Raw genomic sequence first — 27587 nt, 5'->3', positions numbered from 1 at the left:
TCGAGTGATCAGTTATTCATGATCTACATGGTAGTGACCACTATCCCATCCGAATACGTATGACTGTTTTACGTCTTGCGGAATCTCGCTGTCCAAACTCATTTATTAATAAAGCTGCCTGGTTCGGAATTTTCGGAGTCCATATCATTCAATGAAAGCTGACATGAATGTTTGTGTGGACTCCGTAGTATAACATTTCTCAAACGTGGTTATAATGTCAGCGGAATTATCTATCCCTCGTTCGTCCTGCAGGCCAAAAGGCTCCTCTGTCCCTTGTTGGACGGATGCCTGCAGGGATGCAATCCGAGAACGCAAACGTGCCTTACGCCAATTTGAGCGCCACCCGACCCAAGAAAATTTTGTCCAGTATAAAACGTCTTCGAGCTAAAGCTCGTCGCTCTGTGTGCGATGCTAAGGAGACGTCCTGGGCAAACTACGTCACTTCATTGCAAAAAGAATGTCCCAGCTAACACCGTATAGATCGAAGTCTGTAGAATAATGGGGAAACGTAGTTCTGTAATTCCGGGTCTTTTGAACAACGGAGTAACGACCACCAATGCCATAGAAATTGCTTAAATATTAACTAGCTCATTTGCGCAGAACCAGCTCAAATAATTATGACCCAGAATTTCTAAAATTCAAGGATGCTGCAGAAAAACAAAACCTAAATTTTAAATCTGATAACACTGATCATAACAATCCACCGTTCACATTCGAGGAGCTGGAGACGGCACTAGACGCATCCCCTGACACCTCCCCTGGCCGTCATAATATCCATAACCGCATGATTCGCCATCTGCCGTCAGCTGGAGAATCCTTTCTTCTGGCAATGTACAACAAAATCTGGACTGAGGGATATATCCATCTGCTTGGCGTTCCACCACTGTCATCCCAGTTCAGAAATCGGGAAAGGATCCTTGTTTACTTGGGAGCTATAGGCCAATTTGTGTCACCAGCTGTGTATGTAAAGTTATGAAAAGAATGATAAGCAAACGCCTGATGTGGGTACTCGAATCGGAAAACCGATTATCTAATATCCAATGTGGTTTTCGTATGGATAGATCAGCCGCAGTCCAGCTTGAGACTGCCATTAGAGATGATTTCATCAAGACGGAACTTGTGGCGGTCTTCTTTGATCTAGAAAAAGCTTACGATGCCACATGGCTTTATAGGAATTCTGCAAACTCTGCATGACTGGACTTCGTGGCAGTCTCCCAACGTCTATTACGACGTTCATGGCAGAGCGGTATTTCCGAGTTCCAGTAGGCACCACAATATCTAACGGATATCTTCAAGAATATGGCGTTCCACAGGGGTCTGTATTAAGCGTTCTTCTTCTCTGTATTGCGAGCAATGGAATTTTCCACTGTGTGGGTGACTGAGTATTTTCTCTGTTGTACGTTGATGATTTCAGCTTCTATCACAGCTCCCGATATATTCCATCCATTGGTCGACAGTTGCATTTGCTCATCAACGTGGTCTTCGCAATGGCTTTAAATTCTCCACTCAAAAAAGTCAGTGTCTCCACTTCTACAATCATCGTGGACTTCATCCACATCGTGAACTACGTCTTTATGGAGTGGAGTTCCAATATACAGACACTGCGAGATTTTTGGGCCTTATCCTTGATTATAATTTAACGCCGGAAACGCATATAAGTGATTTGATAATTCATTGTGAAAAATCGTTAAATATTTTACGCCTGTTGTGAGGGGTTCATAGAGGTGCAGTCCACATAGTGCTTTTACGTCTTTGTACTCTTATCCTATCAAAGCTGGATTATGGCTGTTTTATTTATGGCTCAGCAAATAAATGGAAGTTATCTTTCTTGGACACTATCCATCATCATGGGATACAACTCGCTACAGGGGCCTTCCAAACGAGTCGGATAGAGAGCTTGTATTGCGAAGCGGGAGAACCACCACTGTATCGGCGACGTAATGTGTTGTTGTGGTCATATGTGGTTAAGCTCCGCTCACAGCCTGAACACAATTCTAACGACTACTTTCACCGACCATCTCTTTATGGCCGATACAGTGAAAATCTACGGAGACTTCGTCCAGCAGATGTGCGGTTTTGTGAACTGCTCTCTGACCTCGACATCCGCCTGCCAACAGTTTACACACTGGAATATACGACCACTCTACCGTGGATTATGCAACGTCCCATGTTTGAGGTAAGTCTGAGTCGAAGTTTTAGGAATTTTACACCAGTTTTTGTTTATAGACTTCGTTTTATTGAACTTTTATCACAGTTTCCAAATTATTCAATAGTTTTTACTGACGGATCCCCAATAAGTAATTGTGTTGTTTGCAAATGGACAGATATTTAAATTGAGCCAGTAAACTAGCGTTTTAACTGCAGAATTATATGCTTTTTATTGAGCTTTATTGTTTTTAACTAGACAACCCCAGGGCAGATTTCTTATCTGCTCCAACTCTTTAAGCACCATTCAGTTCCTGCAGCATTTGAATTCTGATGATCCACTTGTGTTGAGAATCCAGGAAATTTTCCACACTCTCCTAACATCTAATAATGGGGTTGTAATAGCGTAGACTGAGGATCATGTTGGCATTCCTGGTAATGAAGCAGCGGATGCTGCAGCAAGGGACGGTGCTATGAATGGGTCTGAGGTGTATTGGCGTGAGATATGGCATAATATTCAATATTATCTGAAAGATACAATATAGTGGCAATGTGAAGTAGAATGGTCTGCGCAAGAGGGAAATAATTTAGGAAGAATAAAAAGTTTGGGATTTGTCCACAAGAGCGTCACGACATGAAGAGGTTTTACTCACCTGGTTGAGGATTGGCCAACTCCTACGTTGCGAGCTTCAGCCGGAGTGTGATATATGCCATGATCCACTTACGTTGGAACAGTTTTTATTGCATTGTAGAAAATACTCCATGTGACGCTCTTGAAAATGATTTCAATTGTACAAATGCAATTCTGAGATTTTTTATCGAATACAGGACTTGACATGGTGATTTAGATTTTTATTGACCCTTTTACTTATCCTGCGCACCATTTCCATCCGGAGGTTACATTTGTTTTTTAATATATGTTTTTAACAAACTTGACATTTGGACCTTTTACAGTCGAGCATTTTACAAAAGCGCCAGATAATTTATTTCTGGTTGCATTTGTTTTACTATTTTACTGTTTCTTTGTAAATACTAGCTAGGGTTTGAGAACTGCTCACTTTCATGGTTTTTATGCATGACCTTGTTGAAATTGCATTTGTGTACCTTATTTTTACCGTGACAACGCTTTTTAGTTTTATTAAGCATTCTGATTATTGTATTGCGTTTCTGTTTTGTGAAGGATTTAATATAAGGGCGCAAATAACCATAGTAACTGACGTGTCCTTTTTAAACCCCACTAACTAACTTTCTGAGGCAGAAACATGGACATTACGACGAAGTGAAGAGAAGGAACTAGAAGCATTTGAAATGTTGATATGGAGAAGGATGCAGCGTGTGAAATGGACAGAATGAGAAAGGAAGCTGTTGGAAAGAGTGGGTGAAGAAACTGCCTTCTGAAGGATGCACTAGAAGAAATGTTGAATGGGTGAAGAGTTCGGGGCAGAAGAAGATATCAGATAAAATACGACATTAAGATATATAGATCATACGAAGAGCCAAAGAGGAAGGCTGGAAATAGGGAAGACTGGGCAGTGCTGTGTTTGCAGTGAAAGACCTGCCTTTGGGCAGAATGACAAATGAATATAATTAATATATTTTATTTTATTTCTGAGATCATTTCTCATGTCACATTAAAAAAAAAAGAATATGATATAAGCTGGTGTACAGCAGGCAAGGGGTAAAAAAAATTATATATTATATTAAACATACATATATATTGATTCTTTGGTATAATTGATAGAGAAATAAATTTTGGCTAACGGCATCCCAACGGGTTAAGACTATTAATAAGAGTATTTCCTATTTATCGTCAGCTGTCTATGAAATTCAAGTGAAAGTACACATATTCATGATATTCCGTGAAATGTGTGTCGGGACAGCTTCACACCATGTATAGATCCTATAATTATTTTATCTCTGGCTCTGTATAACGTAAAATTTGTGGCATGGAGGAAAGGAGATGGTATAAATGTCGTAATGCTTTTTAATACGCTGACACCCACGAATAAGATAAAACACTTGGAACGTAATGGTCACTGTCCGGCAGAGATTAAATGTAAAATCAGTAGAACACTGAATCAACGCTAAGTGGGTGTATAGGGACAAATGGGTGTTATTGTTTTTTGAACTTAAAGACAATGCCAACTCATTTAAAGTTTGAGTGACTGTTGTTTGATTTCTTTGTTTATAGTTTAATTTTCTTAGTATTATTTTATTTGTATTTCTTGTGGTATGAAAGAGATTGCCTGATGGCCTTAACTACACCAGATTAAATAAATAAAAAACATAAACATATATATAATTAAATTTAAAAAAACATTTGAACATAACACATACGGTGAAAAGTTTTCTTTTTGGTATTTGATCTACACCTGTTTTGAGTTAACCCTGGCAGGGCTTTGGCTAAGAATTTCATTAATTCATGTAAGTGACGCTATGTAAAGATTCATCTTTATGGACGAGGAAAGCTTATTAAAGACAATTCGTTTTTGTCGTCTATAGTTGATTTTCCTAGTTTTCCGAAAAGTCTAAAACCATTTAATTAAAAATGGAAGCAGAAAGGAAAACCCAGAGAGCGCTGGGTGCTTTCAACCAGTAATTTATAAAAATGAGTCTTGAAGAGATAAATTTATACTACGTCTATAGTGGTAAACTCCAAATAATAATAATAAAGATACTCACAAGACTAAAAAAAATCTCAAAATTATCCATTTTTGTTAGATAACTACCGCTATTCCACCAAGTATCTCAAATTCCCGTTTTGCGGGATTTTTCCCGCCATCTCACAGCACTGCCATATTTGTCAGTTTAATAGTTGCTATTTTAGTAAGGTTTACTTATAAAACAGTCTGATTTAACAATAGTATAATAAATATTTTTCTTGACTATCCTCATCACTTTTGACATCTTGATAAAGTACACATGTGCCAATACGTAGAAACCCGAGAGGGGAAGGCATTTCATTTGGTAGCAAAGCCTGGTTGTAATTAATCAATTTATAGTCTTACTAACTGTTAATTGCTGATTACTCTTGGAACCCAATGTGACCGAAAATTCCTGAGTTTTCTGGAATTAATAGGAAATGTCTTGCACCCGGAACGACTGTCATTGGATTTCACGTAATTAGGCTTGGTGTTTTTTTGTCTGTTCGAAACGATGTATTCAATTGAATGGGGAACGTATTTATGTTATTTCGCAACCATTGATGTGGACGTTCATTAATTCCCAATACACGACAATATTAGGAACTTGAATGCTAATGTTACGTAATTACGGACTACTTTGTCAGTTTCATTTGCATTTTGCTTTCTTGGTGGAGTCGCTGCCATCCTTTCTCCTCTCTCTGACATCATTGTAACAAAAATCTAAACTCGAAAGAAATTAATTAAAATGTGAAATATTATTTCAATCGATTACCCACCTGCATTATAACACCCAAATATGTTATATTTATTTACTGTTACTTGACTATAGGCTTGAATTGTAACCACAACACATAAAATAACTATTATGTATTAATATTAATTCTGATATCAATTATTAATATGTTCAAATTGGGGCCGGGTAGCTCAGTTGGTAGAGCAGCTGGCTACGGACTGGAAGGTCCGGAGTTCGATCCCAGGTGGTGACAGGATTTTTTCTTGTTGCCAAACTTTCAGAATGGTCCTGAGGTTCATTGAGTACCGGGTCTTTCCCGGGGGTAAAAGGTGGTCAGAGCGTGGTGCCGACCACACCACCTCATTCTAGTGCCGAGGTCATGGAAAACATGGGGCTCTACTTCCATGCCCCCCAAGTGCCTTCATGGCATGTTACGGGGATACATTTACCCTTTTTACTCCAGTAGCTTCCAGTAACCAGCTCAGAAATCTAGTACAATTTTAATTCCATGGAACTCCAGTACCGACAACGTGTCTCAACTGCCAACATAACGGTTACAAAATCACTACCATTCGTAGTATTTTTCACCACCAACTTTCGAAACGAAGTTGGCAAAAGAAAATTCAACCTGCAAACTAGAAAATCACAATAATACACTAGCATATGTAGTAATGGGGGAAAATGAGTTAGGTTTTATCCTTGGGATATGAAGTAAGCTGACCCGGACTATACACATGCAAAACGAAAAGACAGAAAGCAGATCTCAAATTTTGTGTAAACTATGAAAAACTTAATGTTGTGTGTTGTTTTTCATGTATCCATTCATAATTTCAATGTTTGTTTTAAAATAAACAGGTTTTTACTACCTTCTGCTTCTCTTCATTGTGGAGTAGTAGTAGTGTTTAAAAAGGGCGCGTCAGCTACTATGGGTATTTGCGCCCTTATCTAAAATTCTTCATAAAACAAAGACATAAATAATATAGCAATCCGAGTGCTAAAGAAACTAAAAAGCGTTGTCACGGTAAAACGAGGTACACATTCATTGTGGATCATCATGTCTCACTGTGGAACATAGGTGGGCCAAGGAGACAGCCATTATATAATATGATTTGCATTTTTTATAAATAACTTTGGGAGTTTCAGTAATTTAAACTATGCAAACTGAAAAGTAAGAAAAGGTAACATTACAGTGTATGAAGAGTTTCCTGTACTTAGAAAAATGAATCAGCACAAGACGATATTCTTTTGTGACACTCTGGCCCACTTTCCACTACATATATTTGTTTTTTGATTTAATACTTCAGCTGCTACTTCTAAACGGCTTCTAGTCCGTGTGTAGATTTACAAGCAGTATCAAATTGAGAGTAACCCAAAAATAAGTTGCAGAAACACCCAACAGGATCGAATCTCGCCTGTTTGCTGGTATGCATATTTTTAAGACATTGTCATTTGGAAAAAAAGTAATCAACGAACATCCTAACCAATGTGCGGCGGACAAACGTTTATAACAAGAATTATGTTTCATAATAAGCGCATCTGAATGATTTCTCATCAATATTCTTCCATACATGCACTTTTACATGTTCAGTCTTCGAGAAACGGGTTTCCAAGAAATGGCATTTGTATGGTTTCTCGCTCGTGTAAACAAATACTTTATCGATCCAATTGGGTGTTTCTGCAACTTATTTTTAGGTTTCTTTCAATTTGAAAGTGCTTGTAAATCTACACATAGACTACAAGCCGTTTAGAAGCTGCAGCTGAGGTACGGAATCCAAAAAACAAATATATCTAGTGGAAAGTAGGTCAGAGTGACACAAAAGAATATCGTATTATGCTGATTAATTTTTCTTAGTAGAGGAAACAGTTTATAGGCTGCAATGTTACCTTATTCTTACTCTTCAGTTTGCATAGTTTAAATTACTGAAACTCCCAAAGTTATTTATAAAAAATGCAAATCAATTATGTAACGGTTGTCTCACTGTGGCCCACCTATGTTCCATATTGAGACATGATGATTGTAGCAACTAGATACAGTTTAGTTTTTATTTGTTCACGCGTTTAATACACTGCCTGTTATGTTCAATGAATTCCCCCCGTCTCTGGGAATCATTTTCCACACATTTAGTATTTCTGTTTTTTCTTGCCAGTGTGCATTGACGTAAAATTTTCAAATACATAGATCACGTACTATGAAGGCCTCTCCAAAAATATGCTGCACTCCACGATCACCCCATAGCTAATACATCAGTGAATGGACACTATAGTCAATAGGAAATTCCCTATAGTAAGGGACAATTTGTAGAAACGTAGCAATTCAATGGCTTCTCGTCTGTTTGTAGCGCGCATGTAGTTGGACATTCCGAATCAAAGGAACATTTAAAAAATATTACATTACATGCAATCTACTTTTTGTGCCTAATAACGTGTCTTTTCAAATTACCACTATTTGAAAAACGCGTTCCACAGACATCGCACGTAAATGGTTTCTCACCAGTGTGATGACGTTCATGAATCTTCAGCGTCCCAGCCTGTGAGAAACATTTACCACAAACATCACACTTGAATGGCTTCTCACCTGTATGTCGGCGTTCATGATTTTTAAGAGTGCCAGCCTGTGAAAAACACATGCCACACACATCGCACTTGAACGGTTTTTCGCCAGTATGGAGGCGCTGATGTCTTATTAAATGTGACAACTGAGAACAACATTTCCCACACGCATCACATTTGAATGGTTTCTCGCCAGTATGTTTGAGTTCGTGGGGTCGTAAGGAACTAGGTTGAGAAAAACACTTTCCACACACATTGCACTTGAACGGTTTCTCCCCAGTGTGCATACGTTTATGACTTTTCAAGTGACCAGAATGGGAGAAACACTTTCCACAAACACCGCATATGAACGGCTTTTCGCCTGTGTGTTGCCGTTCATGCCTTTTTAAAGCACTAGACTCCGAGAAGCACTTTCCACAAAAATTGCATCTGAATGGCTTCTCGCCCGTGTGTAAACGCGTATGTCTATTCAAACGACACTGCTCTAAGAAACATTTTCCACAGATGTCGCATTTGTAAGTCTTATTGCTCGTGTGCATCAGTACATGCCTTTTCAAACTTGCCGAATATAAGAACAACTTTTCACACAGGTCACATTTGAATCGCTTCTCACATGTCTGCACAGGTTTTGTCAGGGAAACAGAGTTCTTGAGACCTAAATTTACAGTCACGTGATCTTCTAGCGCATTATCTTCCCACTCTGATAGTACAGTGCTGCCATGAATATCTGGAAGACTAAAGTAAAAATATACAATGAGTCATTTTAACAGCTCATCACTCTACAGTAAAGAGCCTACAATAAATGTATACCAGTAACGAAAGAACGTGCGATTATAGAGAGATGTTTTGGCCAAGAGAGCAACGATTTCCAATTCTACGAAAAAAAAAAGAAGAGTTGCAACGGAAAGTGCCTTTAATCATATCATGCTGCGTTATATCGCACAATGAAGATTATGACGTTCCATTACTATAGGACGAAGTGGAGAAAGATAGAGTAGAATTAGCAAACAGGTTGTATCACTCTAATGAGTCATTAGAAAGGAAATACTAATAATATACAGCATACACATATAGGTAAGTTCATCATCACATTGTATTGTTACACATTAATAAGTTTTTTTTTTTTTTTTTTTTTTTTTTTTTTTTTTTTTTTTTTTTGCCTCAGTGAAGACCATGTTGCAAATTCCTATGCATGTGTCTTCAAGTCTTCAATGACAGAAACACACTTCCCACTTCTCACTTCCGGTATCTGATTTGGTGAATAATACGCGGTGTTGTTTCAAAATAGTAACAAACGATATCTGAAATTGCACACTTTCCTCCTTTATGATCGAAACAAAAGTATATTTACAAACCGAATGTGACGAAGACTTCCCTCTGCAAGGAGTTCTAGTCTAAACATTAATAACTTGCATAGTATGTCTAGATGATAAAATGTAAATAACAACTCAGAGTCAGGAGTGAGTTATATCCAGGAGGGCAAAATATTTATTAATATGAAATTCAGACTAATCACTCACACGATCCTTTACCACTCACTGAGTTGTCTGATACATCTCACTTATTCTCAAGCAGTTTTATTAATATCTGCCATTGTCTTTCCACGTTGTTGTACTATTTTCTCTATAGTATTTTCCCACTTAAATCTTGGTCTATCTCTTCCTATACTTCCTTCCACTCGGATCTCCATTACCTGTTTAACTTTCTTTTCCTCTGCCTTTCTGTGCACATGTCCGAATTACTTCAGTTGCTATTCTTCTATATTCTCTATTACGGATTTCTTTAGTTTTACCTCTTCTCTTACTTTTTCGTTTCTTATTCGATCCCTTCTAGTTTTTCCTATCATTCTCTGGAGATGCTTCATTTTTATAGCAGTTATCTTGTTTTTGTATTTCTCAGTTAACGGTACACTTTCTGTTCCATATTGTAGCATTGGTTTTATTATTGACTTAGAGTATATCTTTGCATTTTGGTCTTAATATTGATCTCTTTTTTTTTTTTTTTTTTTTCCAACTATTGTGTTGCTTATTTGGTAATAGGCTGTTGTTGCATTTCTAATTCTATTTAGGTGGTATCTCTTATTCTGTTCTGCCATCACTGCTGATAATAGTACCTAAATATTTATAACTATCTACTCTTTCCAGTACCTGATCGTTGCATATAATATTTAATTCTTCATTATGTTTATTTTCTTTAGATATCCACATGGGCTTACTCTTATTAATATAAAATCAGCATCCCTTTTCTTAATAATTCTTCATTCCATTCAGTTATCATGTTTTGTAGTCTTTGTTGTGTGTCTGCTATTAATACAATGTCATCTGCCTACAGTAGTGCTTGGAGATAAAATGGTCAGTCTCCAATTCCCAACTTTAGTTTGTACCATTCTCCGTTTACATATCTTATGTATTTCATCCATAAATATGATGAACAGGAGTGGGATAAGGCTATCCCCTTGTTTCACTCTTTTTCGCATTTTAAATTCTTCTGACATTATCCCATCCATTCGTACTAATCCAACCATCTCTTCATATGTTCTTTCAATAGCCTTAATAACTCTTTGTAGTACTCCTTTGCTTTTAGTCTTTCCCATATATATATTTTCTTGGTACCAAATCAAATGCTGCTTTTAAGTCTATAAAAGCAAAGTAGATATCCTTGTTCTTTTCTATTACACTTCTTATTGTGAATATATGGTCCTGTGTTTGTCTTTCTGGTCTAAACGAAGCTTGCTCTTCTTTCAAATCATTTTCAAGTACTAATCTAAGCCTTCTCTATAAGATCCTGGTGCATATTTTATACACTACCGGTGGGAGACTAATTGCTCTATAGTTATCGCAGTTCAAGCTATCTCCTTTTTTTTATAGATGGGTATAATGATATTCTTTCTCCACTCCTCCAGTATAGTCTTATCTATCAAAGCTTTTTGGCATATTTTGGTGATTGCCTTAACCAGTCCTTCGCCACCATATTTGATGAGTTCTGGTACTATCACGTCTATTCCCGCAGCTCTTCCTGTTCTTATCCTGAGTATTTGCTATTTCGATTCCTATTTGTTCAATTTCTCCTTCTATTTCTTTATCTTGTACCTCTGTTCCTATCTATGTTCTTCTATTTTATGTGTTATCATCCTCACTTTCCGTGTCTCCGAATTTCCTTTCGTAGAATTGTTTCCAAACATCAACTATTTGTTTCTTCTCAGTTATTGTCTAGTTTCCTTTTTTATTGATCTTATTCCCTTACCATATTTTTCCCTAATAGACTTAATTGTTTTCCAGGCCTGCTTATTGTTTTTATCTTTTGCCTTCTCTTCAATATCATTACTAAATTCTTCCCATGCTTTAGTTTTTGCTCCTCTTATTGCAGATTTTGCTTCATTTCTTTTATTTATAAATAACTATTTTCTTCTCTTTTACTTCCTATATATTTTTTCCGCACCTTCTTTTCATTTAATACTTTCTCTTTTATTTTTTCATTCCACCAAGCAATTCTCTCCCTCTTTGTGTTTATTATTGTTTCTCCGCATATAGCTTTAGCACTATTTAATGTTACTTTTTTAAATACATTCCATAGATGATTTGTATTTTGCTCTTCCTCTCCGAATTGTTCTTCTTGTAGTTTTAATGTAATTAGTTTTTTATATTCGTCTCTTTTTTAATGTTTTTCCAGTTCTTTTATTTTAATTACTTGATTTTCTTGGTTCTACTATTCCTTGGCTCTTGGAATCTCGTATCTACCACCACTAGTCTGTGATCGGTTGTTAATTCTGCCCTTATAATTACTTTTACATCCATTATGTTTCTTCTGATGGATCTTGAGTATACAATATAGTCGATAAGGCTTTTAGCATTTCTTTCCTCTGCTTCAAAAGTTATTTTGTGCTTCCTTGTGTTGATCAAAGGAATTTTCAATTAGTAATTGAATATGCATACAGAATTCGATCAGCCTTTTCCCGTTTTCGTTTAATGTTCTTTCACCTCTTTGCTATTCCTTGGTCTTTTCCTGTTCTTGCATTATAGTCTACTGATATTATTATACTTCTTCTATTTATTTCTTCTTTATCAATTGTTCTCAGTAGCTCCACGTAGAATTCTTCTTTTTTCTAGTATGTTTGAATCTCCTGTGCGTGCATATATTTGTATAAATGATATAGATGTTTCCAATTCCAATCTTAGTACAATTATTCCGGAATTAACTGCTATCCATCCACTAACTTTCTGTTCACATTGTTCGTTTGTTATTATTCCAAATCCTTCCTTTGCTCTTTTATCAAAGCTCACACCCGAGTACCTTAATGTGTATCCTCCTTAAATAATTTTGGTTCCACTCCCTTTCTTTTTAACCTCGCTTAATCCCAATATTTCAACTTTGTGGCTCTTCATTTCTTGTACTAATTCCGGTTCCTTTCCAAATACGGTTTTAATATTCTAGCTTCCCATTCTCAAAGTCTGTTTCCAATCCAGTCATCGTCTGAAAGAAATGTCCGTTCTGAGGCCAGTTATTTGTCTTTGAATAAAAGAGTAATTCAAATGATAAGATATCTCAACAGTCAAGGCAGTACACACTTCACATATTCAATGTCTGTAAAGGTTATGAGACTAACAAAGTTTATTTAACATGAATAAAGCTTGCATATGAAACAAATTAATATGACTTGATAACAACGGAGCAAAAAAATATACGGAAGTTAGCAAAACGTTCTTATCATTAAGGTAAGCCCACTTGAGAATTCCGAGTTGTAGAATATTCCAGATGAGCAAGCATGAGAATGAAAAGAAAGAAATGGGATTTGTGAGGACGGATCAGAAACGATTTGCAAGCCAGCCAAGAAACGAGTCAAAAGAACACGTAAATAAGAAGAATGTTCTTAAACAACTTAATGCGAAATGATGCTGGCTAGTACCTAACACAGTGATGCAGTTACTGTACTACTAACAGTCTCAGTAACCCGCCTGTTGTCATTTCTGTCCCCATCAATTCATTTCAACAAAAATCATTTTCATATATATATGTCATAAGACGACAAATTGATATCTAGCAGTGAAGTCTCACCTTTCCGTAAATACTTGATCCTCCTCTGCAGTGACTTCCTGCTTCAGCTCGTGCTTCACTCCGTCCAACTCATACGAATCTCCCTGAAAGACATGATACACCAACAACTCAGTATCCAACACATCAGTTTATTTCATGATGGAGATCTAATTATAAATGGCGTTCACTCCATGTAGAATATCATGTAAATGCGTGGACTGCCATACACTAAGCAACATCCCAGACGTTCGGGGATTGTTTGTTCATAAGCTGTTGCAAATGTCCGCATCATCCACAGGGTCCCATAAACCAAACATTTCAAATGTCCCACAAGACGAAGTCTAAAGGATTAAGATCTGGAGAGCGAAAGGCCATATAATAGGCCCATCACGATCTATCCAGTGTCCAGGAAATGCATTACAAAGATGGCGACAAACTTCCGTAGGAAATTTACCACTGTTCTGTCTGCATGAACCCTACTGTGAATCTTCCTGGATAAAAAAAATGACTGTGCTGATAATTTGTTTGGGAAAACATAAGGTCCAATGAATCTTTGATACCGTGTCTGTGGATTTTCGTTTACATATACATCGTTATTTTGAAAAAAAAAAAAAAAAAAAACCTCGTCCCTATAAATGCCTCTTCTTTGTGAATAAAATAGTTTCAAGGAATCCTGGATTTGGAACACACAGTGAGCAAAGGCATTCAAAGAATTCAACTCGTCCAGGAGGTAAAGTTCACTGTAAGACCATGAACCCATTGCATATGGTAAGGACTAGGTCTAATGACCAGAATTATGGCAGAATGCCTTTTTAAATATGTTACTCTGTGTTAAATTTAAAAGTGAATCTGTACGAATTACATCTTTGGGGTCGATATGGCCTAATGGAAGTATTAATTTGCCTTTTTCTGCCTTTTTTTAATATAAATGCCATATTTGTCTTTTACTGTATCAAATTATAGTCCCGACGCTGTTATTTCCGGCGTGACTCCGCCCCTTTGCTTACGTCTTAGAAAGTAAAGGCTCTATGAAGTCTAGGTAGGTAGTATCGTTCGCCATTTTTGTTCTCACATTGCCGAGCTACCATACGAGGAATCTATTTGCCGCATCGTTAAACATTATCATGTCGTAGCTCCTATGATACTAAATCAAACGCAATGTAATTCAGCAAATAATTGAGCGGCAAATAACGTCTTCGTGTGTTTTCTGCGAATGCCAAAAAAAGAGCTAAAATGGCGGGCGATTATATTAAGTATTTATCGAGCCTTAAGAAATGAATCAGCGAATGACAAGACGAACACGTTTAAATGTAGGCGACCTGCAACGCGATTGGCTGCCGGAAATTAGAGCGACGGGACTATAATTACCGATATTTATTTATTGTTTAAATTAAAACTGTCTGCATGTACATTTAATTTATTTCTGTAACTGTAATAAACACTATATATATATTGAAGCTTTGCTGTCAGTTCATTTTAACTTTAAAAGTGACAATGAGTTTTGCATTGTAGAACTATAAAATTAAAAGTTTAAATTATTGCTTATATTTGTCTTCTGATAAGTTCATACTGTGACACCGGTCTCGAGTGTTCTGGAAAATCCTGGTGGCCTCAGGAGTGTGCGTGCGCATCCAGTGCTGCACGGAGCGAGAGGGAGGTGCGAGGAAGCGAAATTCGGGCTTAAGCGCAGTACGGGACGAGGGGAAGGGAAACTGCAGTCCTGGCACGGAGCGGAGAGAGAGCAGAAGTAAGGAAGCGCCTAGATGTGGTTTGTTGTGGAGGACCAGAGGCTTTGTGACGCAGAACATTCTAGATGATGGTGGTAAATAAATAACACCGTGAGTGCCGACCAAGTTAATTAGCTAGTCAGCTGCGAGAGAGCTAGTTAGTCTTGGACAGTGGAGACGTATGCAGAGGATCTGAGTTCGAGGTGTAGTGAACTTGAGTGAGTCCGTAACTGTGGCAGTATCCAGGCGAGTGCGGCGTATCCGGAAGTGTTGGGTTCGAAGTGCAGTAAACTGTATCTGGAAGGCTTGAGTTCGACGTACAGTGAACTTGAGTGAGTGAGTGAGTTAGAAGAACTAGCCAAGGCGAACGAACTGTGAACTGACAGTTTTGTTCTGCACATAGTGCTTTGTGAACATTAGTTGAAATTAAGAGTATATTGTTGTTCTTCTCAATAATACACGTGTATTGTCATTGACGGGTGTGCGGTTGAAGTTAGAAATGAAAGTCACATTGTTGTATAAAAGTTACAATACTTTCTTTGAAACCAACAATGAGTGCGACAGTTACAAATACAACGGCAAAGACTGATATTAACTTCTTATTTTATATATCTTTCTTTCAGTTGTTGTTGCATAAAGTAGCTACTAGTAAAATGCCTAAATTCAGTATGCCTTTACGCAGTAAATTGCAAACTTACGTTAATACATTTTGGATCCGACGTGTTTTGAACTGATGGCAAAATTCTTCTATGTAAAATACTGAGCAGGCTGTAAACATTGAAAAGAAATATTTCATACTTCAACACAATGCAAACGCCAAACACATAAATGCACTTTGAAAGGCTACTAAGAAAAAGAAGATTTCTCCACTACCTACGGTAATTGCAGCATCAAGTCGAAAATCACAATTTGCATTCGACTTAAGTAAAGTTTTTGTGAATGCTGTAATCCCTTTATGGAAATTAAAAAACTCTATATTAGGACAGTTTTGGAGAAGTATGCCAACGAATCTGTGCTTAGTGGGTCAACTTTACGAAAATCTTACTTAAATGAATTTTACGATTCCTTAATGAAAGTTATTATTTTTTTCAAGACAAAATTAAAAATAAGAAGATCTGAATCTCAATCAATGAGTCACCTGTTCCTACACCTACAACTTGCTGTATTGCGAATGTCATTGTTGTCCATTAGATCCTTCTATAGAACATGTGAAACTATTCCTGCTTACAACAGAATGTCTGGAAAAGGTTAATAGTGCAACTATCTCACAGTTATTGACCAATTCATTGAAATTAATGTGGCCCAAAGAAAATAACCACGACAATGTATTACTGTTCATTACTGATGCCGCGCCATATATGAAAAAGGCTGGAGAAACTTTAAAAGTGTTATTTACAAATATGCTATATGTGACCTGCATAGCCCATGGATTCCACAGGGTGTCAGAAGAGGTACAATGCTTGTTTAGAGATGTCGATAAATTGGTTTCCAGTATTAAGAAAATCTTTCTGAAATCCCTGTCACGAATTCAGACATTTAAAGACATTGCTCCAGGGTAGTTCTGCCTCCCAAGCCTACAGGGAACATGGATTTCAGAAGTAATTTACTACACTTCAAATTACACGAGTGTAAGTAAGGAGGTCAACGCTTTGGAGCATGAAGTATCATCGATCATAGCAGCTAAAAAACTTCTAGAATCTATAGAGGTGAAAGATGATGTAACTTTCACTGCAGCGAAGTTGGGTTTCCTACCAGCAGTGGTCACTCGACTTCAAGAAAGAGAACAGTCTCTGTAGAAGTCAGTGAAGCTTATAGAAGATGCAGTAAAATGATTAGACAGTGTTCCAGGGGAAAGGGTTCATTGGTAAGGGAAAAGTGTAAGGAGTGTTTTCTCAAAATAATGATTTGGACAAACTTAAAAAAAAAAATAAAAAGTCTATAGGAGGACACTTCTATTGAAGTTGAAATGGACCCTTCTATCTTGCTGTGCTTCCGATTTGCCGCCATAACTTCTGTGAATGTTGAGAGGTCATTTTTTCGTATGGAAAAAAAAAAACCATTTGGCTGTAATGTGTAATCAATAAGCCAATACAATTTCATAAAACTTTGCTGTCAAGTGTACACAGAAACATTTTTAAACTTAAAAATTGCAACGAAGCAATCACCACAATGTCAACATAAATATGCGGATTGATTAATCAGGTAAATAATTAAATATATAAATCTAATAGTATAGTTGTTTTAGTTGCATTTTTTTTGCCTATTTCAGTTGTTTATAATGCCTTTTTGCCTGTCTATTTTAAAGATTTATAATGCCTAAACTTCCGGTCTTTGAAAGGAGTTTCTGTTTATTCAGTCATCCATGACATGCTTAGAAATGCCTGTGGTCGCTCCAACTCTTCTCGTGTTTGTCTCCAGGTGGTGTAATATGCTGTCCTCCAAATCAGGAGCCCTCACTGACCTTGATAGGTGGAGGTTGGTGTAAATATTCCATTTTCAATCAGGCAGTGAAAAATCTTTGCTCTATTAATACCGTCTGCCAGTCCATACATATAAACCATGTTCACCATTTCTGAATTTGTGTAATTGACCGTAGCAACAACAGAACTGACTGAGTAAAAGCATGAAGTGTTTGCAAGCACAAGTATTCGGACCACAGGACAGTGGCAGTTGCTCTGCTTTGCATTAATGGTGTATGAATGTAAATTAGACATTCCTACCTATGTCTCTCCCACTCTTAACTCACTACCCCGACCTGTATGAAATGACTTCTCATCGTTTAGACTGAATCACCATTAATGGGAGTGGGGAATTCCTTCGAACCCACACGATTTTTTATGCTTCCTTGAAACCATTTCATTCAGCGATGAAGTAGCATTTACCAGAGGAATGCCATATGTGATACATGTAACATACACTTACTACCACTAATGGTAGTTCGAGAAGGTGGCAGTAGGGAGTTAGAGTAATGCAGACATAAGTAGGAATATCTTCTTTACATTCATCCACCATAAATGCACAGCAGTGCATGTACACAGCGACTGCTCTGCTGTCCCTACAGCACACCGTCAATAGCACTTCATCCTTTCACAGACTCTGTTGTGTTCTTGTTTCATACGATGAATTATACAAATTCAAAAATGGTGGACATGGTTTATATGTATGGATTGGCAGACGATATTGTAAGACAAAGGTTCTCAAGTATATCATTCGAAATGGAACATTTGCTAAACCATGTAGAAGAGGATTCAAGAAGAGTTGCAGCAGATATAAGGATGTCTGTGTGAACAGAAATTCTATTCAATGGGTTCACGGTCTTATACCAATTGAGTACCTTGGCCGAGTTGCTTCGCACACTGTATGTTCCAAATCGAAACCATTTTATTCACTGATGAAGCAGCAGTTACCAGAGACGAGGTTATTAGCTGAAAAAAATTATACATGTAGGCAGATAAAAATCCACAAGTAACAGTTCAGACAATGCATCAGTGAAGATTTTCCCTTAATATATGGGCAGGAATCCTCAGGTACTGATTAATCGGACCTTATGTTTTGCCAAACAAAATAACTTCCTTATCAATATATTCTCAAACTTCAAGATATACCAATACATAGTTTATGCATAAGTAAGCACGAGTACATTTCCTAAAAAATCTTTGTCGTCATCTTCATAATGTATTTCCTGGGGAATGGATAAGACGTGGTGGGCCAATTATGTGGCCCCTTCACTCACCAGATCTCAATCCTTTAGACTTCCTTGTGGAAAAATTTGATATTTTTAGTTTATGGGATCACAGTGGATCATGTGGACACCTAGCAACAGTGTATTTTTTAAGCACGAGCAACCATTTCCTTAATGCCCAGAATGTTGAATCTCGTGCATCATTGTGCCCAGGCCTGAATTCAGATGGGAGGATCGCATTTCGAACACCTGGGGAATTCTACATATTACAGATGGGACTCTAGCTCTGAAATGATTTGGTTGTGAAATCTTTTCATTCTTATTCTCTATGGAACCACGGCCCAAAGTTTGTTGCAGCATTTTAGGTACACCTGGTATATATAAGAAGTGTTAAATTAGAACATGAGAACAGCAATTTCAGTGTTAAAATTTATATATTTAAATATTTGCTGACTTATTCATTATACAAGGAAAAGTCATTACAGTCCAATGTAGAAAAAAATTTCCTATCACTCACACAGTTAACGGCTTTTTCTGCCTCTGAATGATATCAAAAATCTAAAAAACTAATGTATAGCATTTGCCACTGAAACAGCACCGATTTTTAAACCATTCTATTCATGTTTGTTTATGGATAAGCAGAAACAATTAAATGCAGAGGTATTGTTGTTTTGTGGTACATTTATTAACCTTAGAAAATATATTCCATGAGAACAAAAAGTTCAAATTATTACATCATATAGTCCTATAAGAAGTAATACAGTGACAACACTGACAACAGATTGAGTAATTGTGTTGCCATTCCCTTCGAAATGATATAGTCACCGAAAAAGGACTAAATTTTGGCCATATTGTTGTGAGAAACATGGCATGTTGCGCCACTGTTGAAAACATTCAGTGGTAAGTTCCACGTCGTCCAATTGGTTTGTAAATGTCTCAAAGCTTGTCATGTACGCAGCAGCTGTGACAGTTGCGTCGAAGAACATTGGATTGATAATGCACACCAAACAACGATCTTCATGCATGGCATGAGGATATTCACTTGCTCAAAGGCGTGAATTTTGTGAATTGATGTATCCAGACAGGTGAAACCATGCCTCGTCCGTGAAGTAAGTGATGTCGAATATTTCCAGATGTTCCTTCTGGAACAAAGGTCTGAAACCACTGACAATGTGCCACTCATTTTGCTTCGATGCGACATGCACGCAGTTTCGCCAATTTCGTTGCTCTTGGACAGACACGATTGTTGTGCCAATCATGTCAGAGACAGCTGTTCTTCCACATTCTGGGACACCCACCCCTCTGTGCATTGAACAAGGTCCCTGTGGCTTTCAATTTCCTCGCCAATGCCAAAATGCATGCTGCTTTCAAACCTTCTTACAAATATCTGTTGACACGTCTTTAGCAATTCCGTTTTCCAAGATGTGCGTACAGTAAACACATCTCCTGTACAGTATACCAGTATATTTTCCAACTGTCCTGTTCACAAATCACACCTCCCAACACCAGCCATTCCTGTCGACACACTCATCCCACTGTCTTGCTGTCACAAAACAATCACTCATCATTTAACATGTCCCTTTGGCAATAGCATGACGTCACACATCCAATTCCCTATCTCCCTCGCGAAATGAGTCTTATGTAGTTCATGTTTCGTTTCGATATCTTTTCTTGTCAAAGTTATCACCAAACTGCTGGTTAAATAATAGTTGGGTAAAATAGCAAGTGGGATGCACTGTATGAGCACATTCTTAAAAAATATGAAACCTGTTCCTGCAAAAACCAGCTGACTTTACTCTAAATGCAATGAACTTCAACACATCACATCATCTCTACGAAAATTATTTATAAAATATTAAGCATCACAATTACACAACAGTTGGTTGGTTGACGGATGAATCAAGAAATATCGTAGTATTTGCACATATAGGCTAACCAATATATTCCATCCAAATGAAAAAGTATAGGAAGCAAATTCTCTGAAATTTAAAGATTAAAACCAAACACTACATTTATTTAGGACAGGCCTATATCTGAGGAAAGAAACAATTCATTGAAAATATTCAAGTGGCTCACTTCAATGTCACGAGACACTGCTGTAATGGCAAAATGCAGACAAACTGTAAATTTAAAGAAAACTTACTCCACATTACACTACAGGAAAAGCAAACAGAAGGTGTGAAGACCAGGAGCACCCAATTCTGAAGATACCTCACAACAAGGTGAAACTAGTCAACAAGATACCGTAACCTAGTATTTAACATGTGAAAGCAATAAACTATATATTCCAAAAACTTACCCTTAATTACAACACCATTTTCTGTACGTTTAAAAAAATTATTATTATTGCAAAAAGATTATTTCAAAATAAAGAGCCAAATCAAAGTTCATACCTCAGGTGTATTATTACAACAAAAAAATATGTATTATGAATAGAGTAATGGTACACTGAAAATGCTGATGGCTCTCTCTCTATATGCAAACAATACTGTTGGACAGTTGTACACAGATGGTGTCTGAGGAGCACAATACAAGTTAGAAAGTCAAAGAATAAGTAGAAGCAGAATACTCACCTCAGTTTCATGCTTCATATTTGGCAGCGGAGTTTCCTCCAATTTTATCTCTGATGTGACGTCACAGCTGTGGTCCTCACATTCCACCTTTATCCAAGTTGAGTGCAGATTAAATAATTGCAATTCCTGGAGAACAGATGAGTAACTTGTGTTTCTAGGAGTACTTCGAATTTTTAGCCATAACTTACACCAGGGCTACAAGAGGACAGTAGGATGGAGGGTTGCAGAGAACAACTGAGGTATGCTGCTTGCATACGCATATGAATGCATTTGCATGGCTGTCACCAAGAATAAATATTTTTCTTTTAAGAGCAAGAAAATACACCTATAGTGTGCACAAATATTCAACAGCAAACTTCGAGAAAAAATAATAGGCAAGATCGAATAATTTGAATAATTTCAAGGAAAAATTGTTCCGGGGCCGGGTATTGATCCCAGGACCCTTCGCTTAGCGCGCGAACGCTCTTCCGACTGAGCTACCCCAGGAACTATACACGACACCGTCACAATTTTTCCTTTGTATCCACACAACTCATATGAGCTGACAAGACGCCAGAACTCAACTATGAGTGCACACAAATACCTTGTGTGACTTTAATTGTGGCTTTCTGTTAATGTACCTCCAGTAACGAATGAAAAATTGTGACTGTCGTGTATAGTTCCTGGGGTAGCTCTGTCGGAAGAGCGTTCGCGCGCTAAGCGAAGGGTCCCGGGATTGATACCCGGCCCCGGACCAATTTTTCCTTGAAATTATTCAAACCTGCTTTACAGGGAGCTACTATCTGAAAGCCAGATTTGTATAATAGACAAGATCGTTAAATGCATACATCAAAATTGTGTAAGGAACAGATGAAATTTTATAGAAAATTCTTTGTATGCTCAAATAAATCATGAACGCTGGGTATATATAAGTGAGTTAATCATTTGTCTATCCACTAGAGAATTTGCTAACTATTATCTGTGCATTTCGAACTGGCGGATCAAGATCACGTACAAACATACAAAAGTACAAACCACGCACAAGTCACTCAACTGAAAACTGTGAACTGAAGCACTGGTATTCTGCCTGTCCCAGCTGACTTTAGTTGAGGAGAATGGTCCAGGATTGGGGTAAGCACACATGGCAAATGCAGTCCATCATTTGACCCTGAGCTGCCAGTTCGAAATGCACAGATAATAGTGTTTCAGTTTATTGTATTTACATTCCATGTGATTCGTACATAGCTTCACAGAATATGGAACATGTCAATAAAATCTTAATAGTAAGTTACTACAAAGTCTTAATTATAGTCACAGTCTAGTTCAAATATATAAAGAAGTTTTAGAACATATTATTATAACATAAGGGGTTAGTATCGATACTTATTACATGACAGAAATATTCATGCACCATTATTGAATGTCATAAATTCACCTACAGAATAGGAGCCGTCAGAAATAAGATACTTCTTTAATTTGGCCCTAAATAATCTTACATTTTGAGTTTGATTTTTTATATTCATAGGGAGGCTATTAAAAATGTTTACTGTCATATAACACACAGCGCGATAAACTTGCTGATGGAGTATGAAAGTAATTTTTTGACCAATATTTATGCTATGAACTGTTTAATTAATTACATAGTTTTCACGATTACATTCGAGGAAATATATTAATGAAAAAATATACTGACAAGCCATGGCCATTATTTGTAGTTTTTTTTTTCAAATGCTCCTACACCATTCCCTAGATCTGACACCTCCTATTATTCTAATTACTCTCTTTTGTAGTAGGAATATACTGTTGCTATCTGTAGAATTTCCTCAGAATATTATTCCGAAACTCATTTACCGAGTGGAACTGTTCAAAGTATATTGTTTTTAAAGTATTGATATTTACTATCTCTTGCATAAATCTAATAGCAAAACATGGGCTGAATTTAGTTTGGGGGTAATTAATTTAATGTCATATTTCCAATTGAACACATTATCGATTTGTAAGGCAAGAAATTTCGGTCCACACCTGTGGAGTAATGGTTAGCAAGTCTGGCTGTGAAACCAGGTGGCCTGGGTTCGATTCCCGGTTGGGGCAAGTTACCTGGTTGAGGTTTTTTCTGGGGTTTTCCCTCAACCCAATATGAGCAAATGCTGAGTAACTTTACGTGCTGGACCCCAGATTCATTTCACCGGCACTATCACCGTCATCTCATTCAGATGCTAAATAACCTAAGCTGTTGATAAAGCGTCGTAAAATAACCTCCTAAAATAAAAAAAAAGAAATTTCGTGGTTGTTGTTTCTATTAGGGACTTGTTAATTCATTGATTCTGGTTCACGTTAACACTTTGTTTAAAAAACTTAAAACTGTTTAACGACATGTTAAAAGTGTTAAAATTAAAAAAAAAAAAAAAGGTTATGTACCTCAGACAGAAGGCTTGTTTCGACGCCGGTTCTGCGTCATCTTCAGTGTCCTACGAACTACTGATGTTCTGTTGATCTTGCATATTGCTATTTGCATTCGTCAGTTGTAGGGATGGGGGTGTGTTGTTCCTGTGGTGGGGGGTGGTTGTTTGTGTGTTATGTATCATGATATCGAATAATGTGTGGGAATTGAACTGTAATTGTGTATTAAGTATATGTCGTGGGTATGTTATTGTATGTTTGTATATTTCGTATTGTTCCAAGATGTTTAACTGTAGACTTTTTGGTGTGATGTGTAGAATATCCATATCTGTTTCTATATTACTGTAGTCATGATTATTGTTCATAATATGTTATGCGTAATTTGATGTGATGTAGGGTTTGGTTATAGCTTTAATTTGTTCTTTATATCTTGTTTGAAAGGTTTGAAAGGTTCTTCCTGTCTGTCCTATGTAAAAACGTGGGCAACTATTGCATTTCAGTTTGTAAACCACAGATGAATTATATTTATTTAAATGTTTGATGTGATTATTTAGATATTTATGTGTTGTGTTATTTGTTTTGTATGCTATCTTGTATTTTAGTTTTCTGAATGAAGTTGCAATTTTGAGCCCTATGTTTTGGCGGCTACTATGCAGTGGTACGCGGACAATAATGTTCACAGGTTGGACTGGCCTGCACAGAGTCCTGATCTCAATCCCATTGAGCACCTTTGAGATGAATTGGACCGGTAATTGAGGTCTCGGGAGATGTGGCCAACTTCCATTGTCCAACTGAGTGCCATGTTGCAAGGGGAATGGCGAGACATTCCAGTGGATATCCTACAAAAACTAGTGGACAGCATGCCTGACAGGGTGGCTACTGTTATACCAACAAGAGGTGGTACCACGAGTTTCTAAAGGGGCAAAAACAGTGCCCATTACTTTTTGGGAGATAGTGTATGTACCTTATGTTCATTATTTATTTGAGTATGCAAAGAATTTTCTATAAAATTTTATCTGTTCCTCCCACAATTCTGATGTGTGTAGAATCAAGACTTCACTCCCTGCCAGCTCAAGATAGCAACACAGTAATACAAATTATCTCCAGACAACCTGGAATGCAAATAGTCCTCAGCTCTTTATCCAGTAAAACCACAATTTTGAGAGCTTTCAATGTCAAATTCTGGCTAAATTTGTATTTGGATGTAATTTTTTGGTACTCCATCACAGACAGTGATCAAGAGACTCATAATCTTTTCATCTTAACAATCTATTTAAAGGCGCTGCACCAAATGTGATGTTATCACAACAGTGAGATAAGTTGGAAGATTCGCTATGGTGATCATCACCGCAAACAATGCTAGTGATGATCACTCATTGTTCAATAGCAGCTAAGCGGTTTTCTTACAGTGAATATCGTCGTTTTTGCTATAGAACATACAGGGTAGATACTAAGTCTCGATCCATTTTTTAGTAAATGTTGGGATTACTTTATTGTTTCAGACCAATTACTATGCTGAGTATTAAAATCGGGTGACTCTTATCGGTGTCAACTGAGGGGGCATAAACCAGGCAGTTCCAATTCAGTACTTTCCGAGACAATGAAGAAAAACTTACCGTCAAACAATAAGCATGTACAGAAGAGGCAGGTCCAAAATGCATTATAACTGTGAATGTAATTCTTGGAACTACTTGGTTCTTCGACCAAACGATAGAGCGTACTTTTATGTCCTCTGTGCATAATAACTAAAAAAAAAAAAAAAAATTGGAGCTGCCTGGTTTTTCCCCCAAACCCCTCAATTGCATGTTTTAACATAAGCAAAGGTGCAACAGAAGATTACACGTAAATATCGAAAACTGGTGCAACACTAGCAAACATCCGACTATGTCTTGTCGATAAATTTCAGAGGACAGAAAATGTTGCCGATGAGCAACATTCTGGTAGACCTTCTATGCCTGAGCAGATTTTAGAACATATTTGAGAAGCCATTGAGAGGAGCTCTCAAGCATCGAGTCGTCATTTAAGCAGGACGAATAGAAGAAATAGTGTATGCACTTCTATGCTTTCCCACTGTTGGTGGCACACCTGACAACTAGTGGTGCTTCGATCGGCAGGATCTATCAGTTGTCTGAAGTCAGATACCTCGAAAATATATTTCTCTCGCGTTTAATGATGAAAGTTTCTAGGGGTTGTTAATATGCTTTATTGTTGAGAGTTATGTAGATGTCTTCAGTTTGTTGTGCTCTGAATTAATCAGTGTCAAAAGAATATTGTGTGGTGGTTTACAAAATAATTACAAGAATGCCATACTGTTTTGTTCCGGGTTGTAGATAGGAATACAGTAGAAATAGTGTCACAAGACATTTCTTTTCATCTCCAAAAGAAAAAGATGAGTTTGGGAAATGGGACAGAGCGATTCCGCAGAAAAATAGGCAGCTTTCAGTAAATAACTGTATTTGTGATGTGCATTTTTCCGAATACATGATTATAAAACCAGACTGTTTTATTATAAAAAGTCATAAGACAGAAATACCGTGCATGCGTTGAAAATTACAACCAGGAGCTGTACATCAAATTTTTCCTAATTTACCGAAATGATGAAATATATGAAAATAAATGTTACAGAGTGGTAATATTCGATGAGGTCAAACTCAGAGAAGAAATTGAATTTAATAATTATTCTCTTAAAGTGGACGAATTTCTTTATTTCGAAGATCTCACGACTGATGTCCAAAAGAGAACTGCTCACTTTTATGATTTTTATGCATCACCTTGTTGAAACTGCATTTGTGAACCTCGTTTTAACCGTGACAACGCTTTTTAGTTCTTTTAAGCATTCTGATTATTGTATTGTGTTTCTGATTTGTTGAATGATTTTAGATAAGGGCGCAAATAGCCATAGTAGCTGACGCGCCCCTTTTAAACCCCAGTAACTAACTGAATCGATAATCGATGTCAATTTTAAGACAAGTCAATCCAGAGCAATGAACACCAATCCACGCTGAATATTGTAAAGAAACCAACTAGAACTAATATGAGTAGAACAGCAGTGATCGTAATAGTGAAACAGTTGGGGAAAATCTCGGAGACCAACCAACTAAGTATTGAGTCCAAACAGGATTCAATCCCACAATTGAGAGTGGCTTCTCCTTACAAGTATACAACCACACCAGTGCTCTCATGAAGTCAGAGAAGATAAAAGCTGGAACATTATATCACGCAGGTGATGAGAAATCAATTTCAGGAAACACAATTCAAGCAAACATGTTAAGTGTCGCTTGTGTAAGGAATGTAAACTATGTGTCCAGCTTTAATGAAACCAGGATGACATGTTCACCAGACAGATCTTGCTACAGAAGTGCAAAACAAAAACTTGATCTGCTTCACCAAGTCTGTTCGACTGTCGTTCATGTGGATATTTTATTAAATGAATAATTCAGTTAAAAAAAAAATATATATATTTTATTACTTATGCCGGTAAGATTGAAAAAAATGTTCACATTCTTTTCGAAAGAAACTCCCGTGAATGCTTGTTATAAACGAACTCTAGGCTTGGGCTTCTTTCTGATGATTAACTTTGTTGAATTTACTTTGGGAAGTGTATACACATTTCTGACTTATGGTATGTTGGTATGAAAGTTGTATCTACATGGGTAGTACACAGTAATAAATTTCAATTTACCTCTGATGAAGGCTTCTTCCCTTCCACATCTGTGTTATCACTTGTCTGTATAGCCAACGGGTCAACCTCGTGCTCCATCTTGATCACATCCATCACAACTGAAAGAGGTGATTAAGTAAATATTAATTTCAGCTCTTGGAAATGACTTACTAACTTCTTGTTACTAATTATCTCCTATACAAAAGTATGCAATATCTTTAGTAAGAATGGGCAGGCAGTTTTGGCTTTTGGTATTCTTGCATAGACGAATCAATGACAGGTTAGGTTATGTCACTTTGGACTTTGGTGTGTCTTGCATATATTGAAAATTGTCGAAGAATGTGCAGTCTGCCTTATCTTGGTAATGCTATAATAAAGATGGTAGTTCTGGAGATAATCACTCCAAGATCTTCGAACTTTTCTTTTTTCACCTACGACGATTTAATGCTCGTTTTTCGAAA

The 27587-nt window shown here is 37.1% G+C and overlaps 1 protein-coding gene across 3 annotated transcripts in view; it reads right to left on the bottom strand.

Moving 5' to 3' along the window:
• Positions 1-7717: 7717 nt before the first annotated feature.
• Positions 7718-27587, bottom strand: part of LOC138710288 (zinc finger protein ZFP2-like) — a 29211-nt gene continuing 9341 nt past the window's right edge. For 2 of the 3 annotated variants that reach the window (XM_069841050.1, XM_069841051.1), the window contains 4 exons: positions 27148-27245; positions 21087-21212; positions 13126-13208; positions 7718-8808 (listed from right to left, as the gene is read on the bottom strand). In XM_069841050.1, the coding sequence (XP_069697151.1) occupies positions 7926-8808; positions 13126-13208; positions 21087-21212; positions 27148-27240 (1185 nt within the window). In that variant the 5' untranslated portion in view covers positions 27241-27245 and the 3' untranslated portion in view covers positions 7718-7925. Of the gene's footprint in view, positions 8809-9218; positions 12544-13125; positions 13209-21086; positions 21213-27147; positions 27246-27587 lie in introns of those variants that run through there. The other variant, XM_069841052.1, reaches the window with a different exon arrangement.

Source organism: Periplaneta americana, chromosome 12, assembly GCF_040183065.1.
Source record: "Periplaneta americana isolate PAMFEO1 chromosome 12, P.americana_PAMFEO1_priV1, whole genome shotgun sequence".
Classification (NCBI taxonomy): Eukaryota; Metazoa; Arthropoda; class Insecta; order Blattodea; family Blattidae; genus Periplaneta; species Periplaneta americana.
Note: the sequence above shows the minus strand (reverse complement) of the source record. Positions and strands in the feature narration are given on the sequence as shown.